This window comes from Notolepis coatsorum, assembly GCF_963971535.1.
Source record: "Notolepis coatsorum genome assembly, chromosome: 15".
Lineage (NCBI taxonomy): Eukaryota > Metazoa > Chordata > Actinopteri > Aulopiformes > Paralepididae > Notolepis > Notolepis coatsorum.
This window is the reverse complement of record NC_140179.1, coordinates 92313688-92329286: the sequence shown is the minus strand read 5'-3', so window position 1 is coordinate 92329286 and position 15599 is coordinate 92313688. Positions and strand designations below refer to the sequence as shown.

At 40.1% G+C, this 15599-nt stretch overlaps 1 protein-coding gene across 1 annotated transcript in view; it reads right to left on the bottom strand.

Moving 5' to 3' along the window:
• dclre1c (DNA cross-link repair 1C, PSO2 homolog) overlaps positions 1-15599 on the bottom strand; it is a 47437-nt gene that overhangs the window by 17493 nt on the left and 14345 nt on the right. The window contains exons 5-9 of the mRNA XM_084330097.1: positions 12684-12739; positions 11006-11107; positions 10683-10755; positions 2048-2188; positions 1175-1276 (exon numbers count right to left, since the gene is read on the bottom strand). Coding sequence (XP_084186223.1) covers positions 1175-1276; positions 2048-2188; positions 10683-10755; positions 11006-11107; positions 12684-12739 — 474 coding nt within the window. The remainder of the gene's footprint in view (positions 1-1174; positions 1277-2047; positions 2189-10682; positions 10756-11005; positions 11108-12683; positions 12740-15599) is intronic.

The following is a 15599-nucleotide window of genomic DNA, read 5'->3' as shown; positions in this document are numbered from 1 at the left end:
AAATAGGGATGCTCGATATTGGCTTTTTTACCGATACCGATATAGTCCAACTCTTAATTTCCGATACCAACCGATACCGATATATGCAGGGTTTCCCCCCCCCCAAAAAACGGAATAATTTCAGGTAATTAACATTACATATCTCTTGTCGTGTAATTAACACAACATTATGCATACTTTGACAATAAATAAAATAATAATTTGTTCTTACTTGCTTGCCTGGGTTAAATAAATGCAAAAAACAAAAAACAAAAAAATTGCTTTTTTTTTAAACAGATAGATATTTTCCAATATCACATTTTTATGCCGATATCGGCAGATAATATCGGACATCCCTAGTAAGAAATATACAAACTGTATATGTTTAAGTTAATGAGAATAATGTCCATGTAGTAGCATTAACACAGAATAAAAGAAAATAGACAATTCTGAATAAAATAGCACCATGACAATTGTATTACAAGATAAATACATGAAACAGATGTCATATCACATTGTAATTTGTACTGGAAAACTAAACACTGTCATATATCACTACGCCATGAAAACCAAGAAGAATATTGTGATGTGATATTTTGTCCATATCACCCAGCGCTAATGAGTAGCCTGTTCTGTATTGTACAGTAATTTACACCACCTGGTCACAGTCTGGACATACAGTATCTGCTACATACAGTATACTCCCTCATGGAGGGCAGCTGAGCAGTGATATGAGGCAGGACCTGAAGTTCATACCACAGTATGTTCATCAGATTGACCTCCACAACGATAAATTAAACGATAATGTTTTTCTGTCAACATGTTTGTAATGTTTTTCAACATGTTTGTAAAATTTGTCCGTCAACATGTTTGTAAAGTTTGTCTGTCAACATGTTTGTAATGTTTTTCAACATGTGATTGGTTGCCGTACATTTAGTTGACTTAAAAAAGGAGCACAAAATTAAACAGCCTATGTACTGGAAGAATGCATTCACCTAACATACTGATATGGCTCAAATTAGGTTGGTGAGAGATTTATAATGTCGCTTTGGAAAATGTTGTGTGTGTGTGTGTGTGTGTGTGTGTGTGTGTGTGTGTGTGTGTGTGTGTGTGTGTGTGTGTGTGTGTGTGTGTGTGTGTGTGTGTGTGTGTGTGTGTGTGTGTGTGTGTGTGTGTGTGTGTGTGTGTGTGTGACCTTGGAGTATCTGCAGGCGTGAATCTGCGTATTGCGGTCTGTCGTAACGTAGCTCAGGATCTCCGGCATCTTTTTAAACATGTCCAGACTTTTAACATGGATCTGAAAAAAATAAAACAAACACACGTAGTATAGACCCTCTTGGTTTTAAGGGTGTAAGAATTCTTATATATATATAATACACATATACTTACCGTATATATGAAATATACATGTCTCAGCCTATAAACTATAAAAACTTGCGAGGATAAGAGAGCTAAGCTAGCAGAGCAAGCCGGCTAAAAACAAACACCAGCGGTAATCACAGAGCTAAGCTAGCTAAAAACTAAGAGCTGATGTAAAAATGGCCAAACGTCAGGGAAAAGAGAATTACTCTAAAAGAAAAAGAGGAATTAATACCAAGACAGTTCTATTGAGTTTGGCCTCATAGTAGGGCTGCCGCACGATTCTTGCTAAAATGTGAATCACGATTTTTCTCTTTAAGAATTGAGATCGTGATTCTCTCACACGATTCTTATTGTTACATAACATATATGAAAGTGCTTGACTTAAACTTAAAAGTATCTTGTAACATACAAAATAACTCAAGTCAGAATCGTCATCATTTAAAAACGTGAAGTAAAAAGGTGAAAATTTTCTTTTTTGTCAAATAATTTTGAAATGAGATCGCATAGGTCTATGAATTGAGATCACAATTTTTTTCCGATTAATCATGCAGCCCTACTTCATAGAGACAATGGACACAATCAGAACTGAATGTACAATGACTTCCATTTGGCCCAAGTCACCAAAATCACACCAGACATCCCATCACTGGCTCAAGAAATACAGGCTCAGAGCATCATGTGTGTGTCTCTCTCTTGTCGTCCTCACCTGAGTATTAAACTCCTCCCCCAGGTTAGTGAACAGGTATTCATATCCGTAGGCTGCTTTACAGTTGAGCCAGACTACATGGTAGGGGCTCTGACTGGTCCAGTTATTAACCAGCTCCCTGATACCCGACAGACATGCCTCCTAAAGACACAAAATATACACTTCAACCCCAGACACCCAAAATATACTTTAACCACAGACACACAAAATATACACTTTAACCACAGACACACAAAATATACACTTTAACCACAGACACACAAAATATACACATTAAAACTCATTGGGGGCCAACAGCAGAGGGCGCTGATGGCCCATCAGCGCCAGTGCTTTATCCAATGTAGGGATAGCTTTACTTGCAAGTGCTTAAAATATATTAAATATTATAGCTATGGATCTAATGAACACGTTGATTGTCAATGAGTTGCTTCCAGTCAACATGTACAAAACAGATAATTCTTTCATACATACATTTCAGTTTTATACCGTGGTTAATATGAATATATTTCTAGAGCGTTCTGTCTAATCTCAATAAACTCCAGCAAATCGAGCTTCAATGTATTTCCTTAGAAATCGTGCCATTTGTCGCTTGATTTATGAATCGTTTTCAAATAAACCTTAGATTATCGATATTATATGGGTCATCATGCACGAACAGAAGCGGGGTCTGAAAAATCGCTTCTCCGTACTTTGGTCGGCGCGAACCGCACACACACGCACTCCGATGGCGGTGAAAGAAACATCTGATCAACCCAAGATTAGTAACATAGAGTCCTTACCTCACATCTGATGTTCTGCAAAAAGATTAATCCAATTCCTGATCGCCATTCCGAATATTGATCGCGTTTATTGATCCAACGTTATATGTCCAAAACCAGAGATGTTCCGATACCATTTTTTCCTTCCCGATCCGATTCAGATACCTAAGCTTTGGGTATCGGTCGATACCGATTCTGATCCGATACCAGTGAATACATTACAATTTTTTAAAAGTTATTATATAAATTATATATTTTTTTTTTACAGATACTGTTTTATATATACTGTTTTTTAGTAATAACTAGAAAGTAATGGTATTTATTCAACAACAGGTGATTGTATAGATTAGTATTAGTATCATTAATCAATGAGTATGGGGCTGCGGCACTGCAGATATACCCTACTCCAATGATCCGCACGGACGTTAGACGGTGTTGCACTCGCTACCCAGTCTGTTAGTAGCAGAGGCTCTGGCTAGTAGTAACGTTCATGTTGTGATGTGATTTTCGATGCAAAATAAATATTCAACATTCTCTTTTGAGACTCCGCCTCAGACTCTTATCCTTTGGCACTTGGAACTTGCTGTACTTTGCTTGCAGGTCTGCAGCCATTATTGCTGGATTATGAATAGCACCAACTTTAGGCACGGTACCGTAATCAAGCTAAGCTAGCTGACCTAGCTCGTCTTCCCCGCATTGACATTTGATAACGTTAGTCAGCTAACGCTAGTCAGTAGCTACTTGACTTAAATACGATTCACCATGGGTGCATTATTGTTGATAGACGGACAGTGTCAGGTCCTGGAGAAAGGACAGGCGATCATCTGATTTGATGTAACGTTAAACCGGATGTTGTTGCAACTAGCTAGCTTTTCAGCTAATGCTATCATAACACCAGCAAGCAAAATACATCCCGTCCGAGCTCCCCGTCACACGCTCTGTCGGGGACAATGGAATTTAAGAAAGTGTATCTGGTGTTAAAATGACAAACAGCATCACACTTTAACACTTTGATTGCCTAAGGCTAAATTCATGATATACCATAGGTTGCCAGCTCTATTTGTCTATGGAGAAGTTCCCCTTCTTTGCAGAGCTATAACTTTTTTAATTCTATTGCTAAATTGCCATTATTAGGGCCCATTCAATGTCCTATATGTATTGTTCAGGGTGAAGCAACGTTAAACTTTTTCATTCACATATTCATACTAAAGTATGGTCTAATGTATAAGTATGTTTTCATCTCTTTCTGCAGCTTTCTCCAGAACGTGATCTATAGCCCCAAATGCATTATATTGATGATGAAATAGTTTGATGGCAATCGGCGCGATATAAAAAATTCCAACTAGACATGGTTCTAGAAGTTACTACAAGTCATCTGATGTTGACCGGATGGGTGAGGGTAGGGGTGGACGGTATGGTCTAAAATTTATATCACGGTATAATTTGAAGCATAGACGGTAACGGTATATATCACGGTATCATCGTTTTTGATAAAAAAAATTTTTTTATTTTATATATATATATATTTTTTTATAAAATATATATATTATATAATTAGACTTGTACTGGTATTATCTGCGAGACATCGCCACCACGCAACAAGCTCCACTGTCTGTGTGTACTCTAGTAGCCTCCAGCTACGGCCAGAATTCTCCGGAGCTGCACCTGGACCTATACTCGAGTAGCCTCGAGCAGAGCTACGGCCAGGATTCTCCGGCGCTGCACCTGGACCCTATTGTATTGGTATTATAACGTTAGCAAGCCCTCAGCTCGAATACGCATCGAATCAGTGTTATAAGACATTGATATCATGAGCTATCTGTAGCTACTGCATATATAACGTTAATACAACGCCTCAGTGAATTATTTAGTTCAATGGGACATTTCGTTTTGAACGGTGAACTAACTTGTGTTAACGTGAGCTAACAGGTAGCATACACGTCTCTAGTACTAGACTTTGTGGAGCGTTTGTTGATGTCAGGAGCTATCGGTAGCTGGCCGACTAGATACCGTTCGGTTAGACAATGCCCCATCATGTATTAAACTAAAAGTGAATAGTTGACTGGGTCATTTTGTAACGGTAGCTAAGCTAACGTTAGCTCAGGGAGACGCCGACAGCTCCCGTGTCCCGTCCCACTAGACTACTAGACCCGTGTTTACATGCGTGCGGTAGGGGCTGGCACGCCCACTGCGCGAAGCCTCCTAAATAACTTTTTCCAGTTCGCACATATCTATTATCTATGACTAATTCTATCTATTTTTAGGGGCAAATGCCAGTGAAATAGTCGCGCTGTGGTTACATGACGTCATTGCTATTTTAGAGCTGCACTACCGGTTACACGGTATACTCAAAATCCATACCGTAGAGCAAATTCATACCGTTTATACCGTATACCGTTTATACCGTCCACCCCTAGGTGAGGGGGCGTTTATAATTCCGTGGGCAACATTATACCATTCATCTAGTGTGGGTCATATGTTCATCAGATCAGTTATTATAGGAGACATTGAAAAATAACGCTGAATCTTACCGTATCTTCCTCGCGCCGTTGGGCGATGAGCGTGGAACAGACATTTTCCTATTATGGGATGTAGAAATATCGGGTCCATTTCCAGCTTGTATAATAGTATATACGTCCAAATCATGTTGTTTATCGAGTTATTGGCAACGGATCGCTATGTATTGTGACGAGCTAGAGTGCCGGAACCTATACCGAGTGCCCGGAAGTAATATGGGTGAATAGCACATCGTCCAAGTAACTTCCTCTTTGGCGATTGCGCCGATCGGCCACCAGATGGCGCTCTTGAACCGCTAGAGGGTTCAGTGGGGCTTTTTGGTGGGTCTCAGGCCAGCGGATGGGAAATATGAATCCGATCACAGATTTTTGAAATATTGATATCAAAGACGAGTTACGGCGTCTTCGGCAACTTGAGCATGGCGGGGAAGGACGCCTAAACTCGTCTTCTGGCAGTTAAAGTGTTAAAACACGTTCATTTTATAATCCTCACTCTCCGCAGGAGATAAATGACGTCATGGGATCGGAGGCTAGAATTTACATGTACTTGCCGATACCGATACCAGCATATTAGGCAGTATCGGCGGCATTTCCGATACTGGTATCGGTATCGGAACAAACACATAATCCACGCTGCTCCGAGTGTCCACAGTCCATGTGTTATAAACGTTACTCTTGCCCGAGAAGGAAAACCTGGACCGGACTTCTTAGATCGATGCACAGCCCCAGCCAGAGGGATTCCAATGATGTGCAATACTGTCCGGGAGGCGTAGGCGGCAGTATTTGCCCTTTGCAAGCTCAGACCCATTCCCAATGATAACATCAGGCTGGATGGATGAAAAATTAATGGATATAGCTAATAAAATAAATAATAATTAAAACCAGAGATATCTCGGGTCTGGCCCCGAATGTGTTAAAAGGTAACATTCAGCCACTAGACATTTTCTGGGAGGTTTTAATATCAATTCTCTGCTCATTGTATGTCTTTCTATAATTATGCCAATTTTATGATCATTTTAGGCTATGGCCTAAAAGAAATAATAGTTTGTTTCCGGTTGCCGACCGACCCTGCAGATTTACGTGCGACCCAATTTATTTTATGAGAGTTTTTATTGCCGGGGAAAAGACGCATTTTGTAGAGCGCCCTTTGTTCCAGTAGAGAGCGCCAGACTCCAGCAAATGGCGGCGAGCTGTCAGTGTCAACATGGATGTGTGTACGGTAACCATTGTTTGTTTGTGCGGTGTGCCTCCTAAAATAGTCAGACTGGGTGCAAAAACATTTGAAGACGTGCTCCAGGAAGTAAAACAGTGCACTTGTCGCTTTATATCAGCAGCTGGCAAAGTGGATAGAGCGGACAAATGGACAGACATTGCCAACGACGTATTGTCGACCACCACCCGGCTTGGGTCCCACGCCGGCGGCGTGTTCTTAAGCTTATTTCAATTCAAGTACTTAGCACTGAAGTGCGAGGCGCCAGCACCAGAACCTGTACCCTCCACAGCTCAGTCTGCCTTCGACTTGCTGTTTCGTGCACAGCAACGTATACATTTGCCTCCACCACGGAGAACTGAACAAAATAAAAAAAGACGAGTTGAGGAATGGCATTATCAAGAGCCTCCAAACCAGGCGAGTGGGGTTTTCTGTCCAGGCGAGCACAAACCAAGGCTCAGAATTGGTGACGGTGAGTGAACTATTTTACTAAAATGGAACGAGTCTCTGTCTGTCTTTCTTTCTGTATGTACGTACGTTTCATTTTCATGCAAGCATTGTTTCTGTAATAGTATGAATTTGAGATGATATTTTTTACAATCAAGTTTAATAAAATAGTAAAAAAGTGCAGTCGATGTCAAGAATGAGAATATATATAAAGCAAGTATTTCACAATATTTGCACAGCTCTCTTGACTTCGGAATATTTAGTGAGTATATTTAGGGGTGGCATTTTTAATACTACAACCTTTGTACATCGTACTTTTGTAGTACAGTCTTTGTATTTTTAACATTGAATAATTCACTTTAAATAAATGTTCTGTTTTAACCCTGCTGCCAAGTTTGTATTCAAGGAGCTGGCAAGAAGCACATTGTGGCCAGACCATTATGGGAAGCAAAACTGAGCAGTTTCAATGACTGCATTTGGGCTTTCATGCCTGGCACTGTTTAACATTGAATAATTCACTTTAAATAAATGTTCTGTTTTAACCCTGCTGCCAAGTTTGTATTGGAGCTGGCAAGAAGCACATTGTGGCCAGACCATTATGGGAAGCAAAACTGAGCAGTTTCAATGACTGCATTTGGGCTTTCATTCCTGGCACTGTTTAACATTGAAGACTTCACTTTAAATAAATGTTCTGTTTTAAAAGGAGTTGTCCATGTCGTCAATACTATAAAAGCAACAATATATGGATATTAACACTTTCAGTGCCGTTCACGTAGAACTACGTTTCTGTCGTCCGATCGTTGAGTGCCGGAAACGTAGATCTACGTTTCTGTCACGGTATTTCTTTTATTATCTATATCCATTCATAATTCAGTGGGGCACCCTGTGCATACTGTTCCGAGTGTGTCTAAGCTGGCAGACGGTATTATACCGCCCTCGGCCAGTAATGCACCCGGTTAGAAACGGGTTCGTTTATTTTCTATACCGAGCTGCGGCGTGGGGGCGGGTCCTAAACACTCCGGCAAAACACACGCTTATAGGGATGGCTTGGACAACTGACCCCGCCCGCCCGTTGAAGAGCAATGCCCAATAACGTCGGAGGCACGATCGCTGTGGATAACTGGAATGGCGATGAGATTATTGGATTCTTTTTTTTTTCATTACTTCAGAGACCAGGTAAGGACACTATATATGAAAGCTTGCATTGATCTGATATTTATTTCTACTGCGATTGAAGCTATATGTGTTTATGTGTCTGGCTGTTCTGCCGTTGGGATGCAAGAGGGGGGGGCACGCCGGTCTAAACCACATTGCATGCGTGCACCACAAAGGATAATAGTGATGATCTAGCATTGATTTCAGGAAGATCCGATAATCAGGCGAAAAATGACAACGTGTTTATTGAATTACACAAAAACGCTGTTTTCGTGTCTTTTCCCTGGAATTGCTCAGAAGCGGCCGGACTATGTTCATATTCAAAACGGTATCAAACGGAAATGTACGGATGAAAAAATAATCAGTTTTTTTGCACGTTGACCAGAAGTATCTCAATGACACTCGAGGGCGTTATTAGACCCATAGCGATACTATAAAATATAGGTTTAGTTCTACAAACTACAACTACGTTTACATGGGTTTAATGGGCGGCACGGAAGTGGTCACTTCCCGGAAGGGGCGTGGCACTCAATGTGTTAAACATCCTGGCCGAGTACATGCATCCATGGTGTCAAAAAGAAAAAAAATCCCTATCCAGTTGCCGTGGGAAAGAATAAAATAAAAAATTTAATAAAATAAATTCCCTACCTACCCATGGCCTTAACTGACAACCAACAGGAAACAAACTATATTTTATTTTATGCCTGTCTATTTTGTGTATATATACATCACTGCTGTGAAGCACTTTGGGCTGAAATTCTTGTATGAAAGGTGCTATACAAATAAAGTTTATTATTGTTGTTATCATTGTGATTACATTGCGACAGAACGCTCAACCTCGCTGCCGACGGTATTCCTGATTTTTTCACGTGTTTTTCGTGAGAACGAACGTTCGGAGCTTCGTTCTGAAAACACCAAATAGAACTATAATGATCATCATCATCATTTATTTATTCGTACATGGAATCACCACAGTCCAACAGTACATATTAATATAATTCACCAAATTCCATGGCCGAAAGGAACAGGAAGAAGAAAAAAATCGTATATACACCTGCCCCTACACACATACAACACACCGATAGACTTATTGCGTAAAACCAAACAGAATATACCCATCCCGCAAAAATGGAAACATCAACACAACCAAATTAAATCAACATAAATAAACCCATCCTGTGCATCTATCAGTCAAACTACATATTTAGGTTAATTCATACACACACGTATCTATATACTGTATATAATGTATTATTCTATATTATACTTCTATATACTATAGAATTTTATAGTTTTTATTTTATTATAATATAACTAAATCATACTATTTATACTACAACATATTGGTATACAGTATTATACAACAGAAATAAAATTGAAAAGTGGGCGGGAAAGAATGAGGTGAATAGGCTCGTAATTGAACCATGTTAACACAGCAATAAAGAACCTTCTCTTCCGTCTCAATAAAGAACCTTCTCTTTCGTATCAATAAAGAATCTTCTCTCCTGTGTCTCCCTCTACTCTGTCTCCCTCTCAGCCTTCCTACTGTCTCAATAAAGAACTTTCTCTCCTGTGTCTCCCCTACTCTGTCTCCCTCTCAGCCTTCCTACTGTCTCAATAAAAAACCTTCTCTCCTGTGTCTCCCCTACTCTGTCTCCCTCTCAGCCTTCCTACTGTCTCAATAAAGAACCTTCTCTCCTGTGTCTCTCCTACTCTGTCTCCCTCTCAGCCTTTCCTACTGTCTCAATAAAGAACCTTCTCTCCTGTGTCTCCCCTACTCTGTCTCCCTCTCAGCCTTCCTACTGTCTCAATAAAGAACCTTGTCTCCTGTGTCTCCCCTACTCTGTCTCCCTCTCAGCCTTTCCTACTGTCTCAATAAAGAACCTTGTCTCCTGTGTCTCCCCTACTCTGTCTCCCTCTCAGCCTTTCCTACTGTCTCAATAAAGAACCTTGTCTCCTATGTCTCCCCTACTCCGTCTCCCTCAGACTTTCCTACTGTCTCAATAAAGAACCTTGTCTCCTGTGTCTCCCCTACTCTGTCTCCCTCTCAGCCTTTCCTACTGTCTCAATAAAGAACCTTGTCTCCTGTGTCTCCCCTACTCCGTCTCCCTCAGCCTTTCCTACTGTCTCAATAAAGAACCTTCTCTCCTGTGATTACATTGCGACAGAACGCTCGACCTTGCTGCCTACGGTATTCCTGTGTTCTCCTAAACCGCACACCTTCACACACTAAACTGCATGCTGCTTTTAGCACTAAGCAACACAAGAGAAGCGATGTATGCAGTTAAGGGTGTAAGCATGGCTTTTTTCTGCACCCTTCACACAGAACACAAAGGCAGACTGAGTATGACAGGGTTCTGCTCCTAGCACACACACACACACGCACACACAGAAAATAAGCTTGCTGCTTCTTTCCCTCGTGTGAAAGGAGTTAGAGACATCAAATAATTTCCCTGCTGTCAGACATACAGTATATGAAGATATTCACTCAGACATACCAATATGTTCACACACACAGACACACTGCGCCTATATATATTAACCCTTACCCTGCTGGGGATCTGATAGAAGCGTGGGTCATAGAATGTAGAGTCCAGATACACACTCTGAATGTCTTTAACTCTGCATAGATAGATAGATAGATAGATAGATAGATAGATAGATAGATAGATAGATAGATAGATAGATAGATAGATAGATAGATAGATAGATAGATAGATACTGTATATATAGAGATATAGTTATATAGATAGATATAGGTATATAGATAGATATAAATAGATAGTTATATAGATAGATCTGTGAATGATCCCAAGTTGCTGTGCATATAAAAAAGAGAGATGATGGTAGACAGAGAAAGAGAGAGACCTACCTGCTCCCAGAATGCAGTAGTTCTAGGCGTGAGGTGTCTCCCTGAGACACACGGAAATCTCCTGTGTACAAGACCGTCCCCTGAGCCCCTTCAAACAAGAACCTACAAGAACATACTGTATATAACACCCTTCAAACAAGAACCTACAAAAACACTGTATATAACACCCTTCAAACAGGAACATACAAAAACACACTGTATATAACACCCTTCAAAGAGGAACCTACAAAAACACACTGTATATAACACCCTTCAAAAAGGAACCTACAAAAACATACATAACACCCTTCAAAAAGGAACATACAAATCCATTAAAAGGTGCTATAGGAACAATCAGCCACTAGATGTCGCACTAGAGCACCAGCATGTCATTTTATCCCATCAAATGCATTCCACGTGGGGAAATGGGAAGTAGGGGGGGGGGGGGATAGATGCACGTAACATGTAAACAACAACATTTATGTTGGACATGCAAAAGGTTTTTAAATGAAAAATGTATTAAACAATAATTTTGTGGGTGGAAAAGCAATACTTTTATCCCCATTCTTCGCCAGCATTGTACCCATCCTAAACCACCCTCTGCCAGCTCTATTTGTCTATGGAGATGTTCACCTACTTTGCAGGGCTATAACTTTTTAAATTGTATTGCTAAATTGACATTACTATGGCCCATTCAACATCAAGTATCTATCGTTTAGGATGTAGCAACGTTCTACTTTTTCATTCACACATTCATACTAAAATACGGAAAGTATAAATATGTTTTTATCGTTTTCTGCAGCATTAGAACGTGAGTTATAGCCATAAATACATATATTAGATAATCAAATGTAGTTTGATACCGATTGACGCCAGATTAAAAATGTCAACTGTACGTGGTCCTAGATGTTATGACTTATCATCTGCTGGTGCCCGGAGTGGGGGGAGGGGGGGGGGGGTTTATAAGTCCGTGGACGACGTTAAATCATTTATGTAGTATGGGTGATATATAGATCAGAGCAGTTTATATGGATAATAATAATCAAACACGCTGAAACTCACCGCAGCTTCCTCGTAGCGTTGGGCGATGAGAGTGGAGCAAAAAGATCGTTATTATGGGATGTCGATCTAGATGACCCAGTTCCAGGTTGTATAATACTAATATACATCCAAGCATGTTGTTTATCGAGTTATGACAACTGATCCATATCCAGTGTATCAAGATGGAGTCCCGCAAGCGATTACGAGTGGCCGGACCGAATATGGATGAGCACCACTTCCGGCCGCTCATTTCCGGTTTGGCAACTCGCCGATCGGCCACCGGGTGGCGGTCTTGAACCGTTGGAGAGTTGAGCGGAGATCTACAGCACCCGTCAAGGATCCGTGGGTGAAATATGATTGCCATGACGGAAATTTGAAATATTGATCTCAATGACGCCTCATTGGCAGATTAAGCATGGCGAGGAATGACGTGTTAATCAGTCATTGGCAGAGAATGGGTTTTAATTGTGGGTGTATTATTATTATTATTATATATATATTTTTTTATTATTACATAAAATATTATCTATAACACCTTTAACTGCAATTAAAGTCTTGGTCGACTTAAGACCAAACACATGGATTAATGGACTACGAGAGGGCAGCCCTAATAATCACACTCAAAACTCAAAGACTTTAGAGTCCGATTTTTACTTACATGACAGAACCTGGACAGTGGCCCGCTGGCAGGAGGGTCACCACAATGTCTTCTTTCTGTCACACACACACACACACACGTATAGATTTTTACTTTACCGTCGTCCACGATATAGACATCTTGTAAGAAATATACATACATATACATGAAACCGATATCATATCACATTGTAATTGGTACTGGAAAACTAGATACCGTTATATACCACTATACCATCCAAACTAATTAACATATTGAGGGGGCAATCACAGAGTTGGTTGTCGGGGACAGTTTGTCCCTGTGCGGTTGACTTGTGTGATTGCATCACCATTGGGATCAAAATAGCTAACTCGTGACGCCTCCAGAATCGTTTTAACCTGATCACAATGGTGAGTGATTCATACTTCAGTAAGCAGGACTAAACAAGGGCAAATATGCATAAACCTATAGGTTCTCGACCTGACAGCTGTATTTTAGATTAGATTAGATTAAAATGTAGTCATTATGCAGCACAAGTTCAGTCCAACGAAAAGAAGTTTGGCATCCAACTAGAGTGCAAATGTAACAGTAAAGTTCAGTAGTAATATACAACGTACAGGTGATTAAACTGGATATAAAATATATAAATGAGTACTACTTGTAATAGTAATAGTAATAGTAATAGGTCTTCTTCTTCTGGCGTGTGTCTTTAGCCCTGCAGCTCCGTTGAGGCAAGCCAGGCCAACGTTTCGTCGTCCAGTTTCATCAGCCCGCGTTCTCCATACGGTGGCCAGTGTTTGGGGCAACTAGTGATTATATGTTCCACAGTCTGTGCAGGGGCTCCACACTCGTATGATGAGGCACTGTCCTTGAGGCCCCACCTCTTCATTGAGGCACCGTAGCGTCCCGACGCCGGTCCTTAGGCGGTTGAGGCCAATATGTATCAATTAATCGTCGGGCTCGATATTTGACAATTCTTCATTGTAGGCTAAATTCGTCAAAACAAGTCATTTGGCGTTTTCAAAGTCATTCCAACGTATCCCGCCCTACTAGAATTCAGGGGTGAAAAAAAAAAGATAGGTCACCTATAGATGTCTTTGCTAGCCTGACATTTTAAATCAGTGGTTTTCTTCCTCACAAGTATGACGAGGCATAAAAACAATATAATGGTAATTTATTTGGGCACACAGCTGTATATGTTTTAACACACGCACAGGGGGCAGCTGATACATATGTTTTAGCACAACACACACACAGCTGTTACATTGATTGATTGATTGATTGATTGATTGATTGAAAACGTTAACAGATTGCAGAATGGGTACAATACAGTACGGCTCAATACACACAAGAGAGACCAGACCAGAGAAAGACTTTTGTCTTGTTTACATGATCAGGGTCCCCCATTATCAATTCATGACATTTCTGACATACGCATCATACATATATATATCATGACATTTCTGACATACAGGTATACATACAGTAGTTACATTTGTGACATACAAGATATGCAAATATACAGTACTGTTAAACAAAGATCCTAATAGAAACTATATACATACGAGGGGGAGGAAACTGTACATTAGGAGGGGGTGGGAGGGGGGGTTTGGAAAATGATGGGAGTCATACAGATATATATCATGACATTTATGACAATACATGACATACAGGTATACAGTACTGTTACATTTGTGACATACAAGATATGCAAATATACAGTACTGTTAAACAGAGATCCTAAATAACAGATAATATATACATACGAGGGGGAGGAAACTGTACATTAGGAGGGGGTGGGTGGGAGAGGGGGTTTGTACATTTATGGGGGCCAGTTTCCAGTTTAGTGATTCACATTTTTTTTTTACGGCTGTGGGTAGGCCATAGGGCGTTCCACATTGATGTGGCATAATTGCGAAACGTGTTTAGACCCTCGTTTGAGCCGAATCTGGGTTGAACATGATTTGTGGAACTCCCTCTGGTGTTGTGGTCGTGGTATTCACCGACCTTCGACATGTACATGGGTACCTTAGTGGTGTAGTGCATGTTGTAGACCAGGCCCATTGCAACATATGCTTTAACACGCGCCCACAGCTGTTACATAATAATAATAATAACTAGACAATTCCGCGCGGGGGAAATTGTGAAAGTGTGGGTGACGCCTGTGCACCGCCGGCCAACGGGGGAGAGTGTCTCTCGCGAGTCTCTATGACAAACGGTTCAAAGGATACAAAAAGGGGGCGTGGCCTAAGGATCGGGGGAGTGGTCAACATAGACCAATCAAAGAGGATATCCCTACTGAGTGCAATGACACAACCCGCAACACTATTACACTATTACACAATATTACACACTATTACACTATTACACTATTACACACTATTACACTATTACACACTATTACACTATTACACACTATTACACTATTAGACACTATTACACTATTACACACTATTACACTATTACACATTATTACACACTATTACACTATTACACACTATTACACTATTACACACTATTACACTATTACACACTATTACACTATTAGACACTATTACACACTATTACACTATTACACTATTACACATTATTACACACTATTACACACTATTACACTATTACACACTATTACACTATTACACACTATTACACTATTACACTATTACACACTATTACACTATTACACACTATTACACTATTACACTATTACACACTATTACACACTATTACACTATTACACACTATTACACTATTACACACTATTACACTATTACACTATTACACACTATTACACTATTACACACTATTACACTATTACACACTATTACACTATTACACTATTACACACTATTACACTATTACACTATTACACACTATTACACTATTACACACTATTACACTATTACACACTATTACACTATTACACTATTACACACTATTACACTATTACACACTATT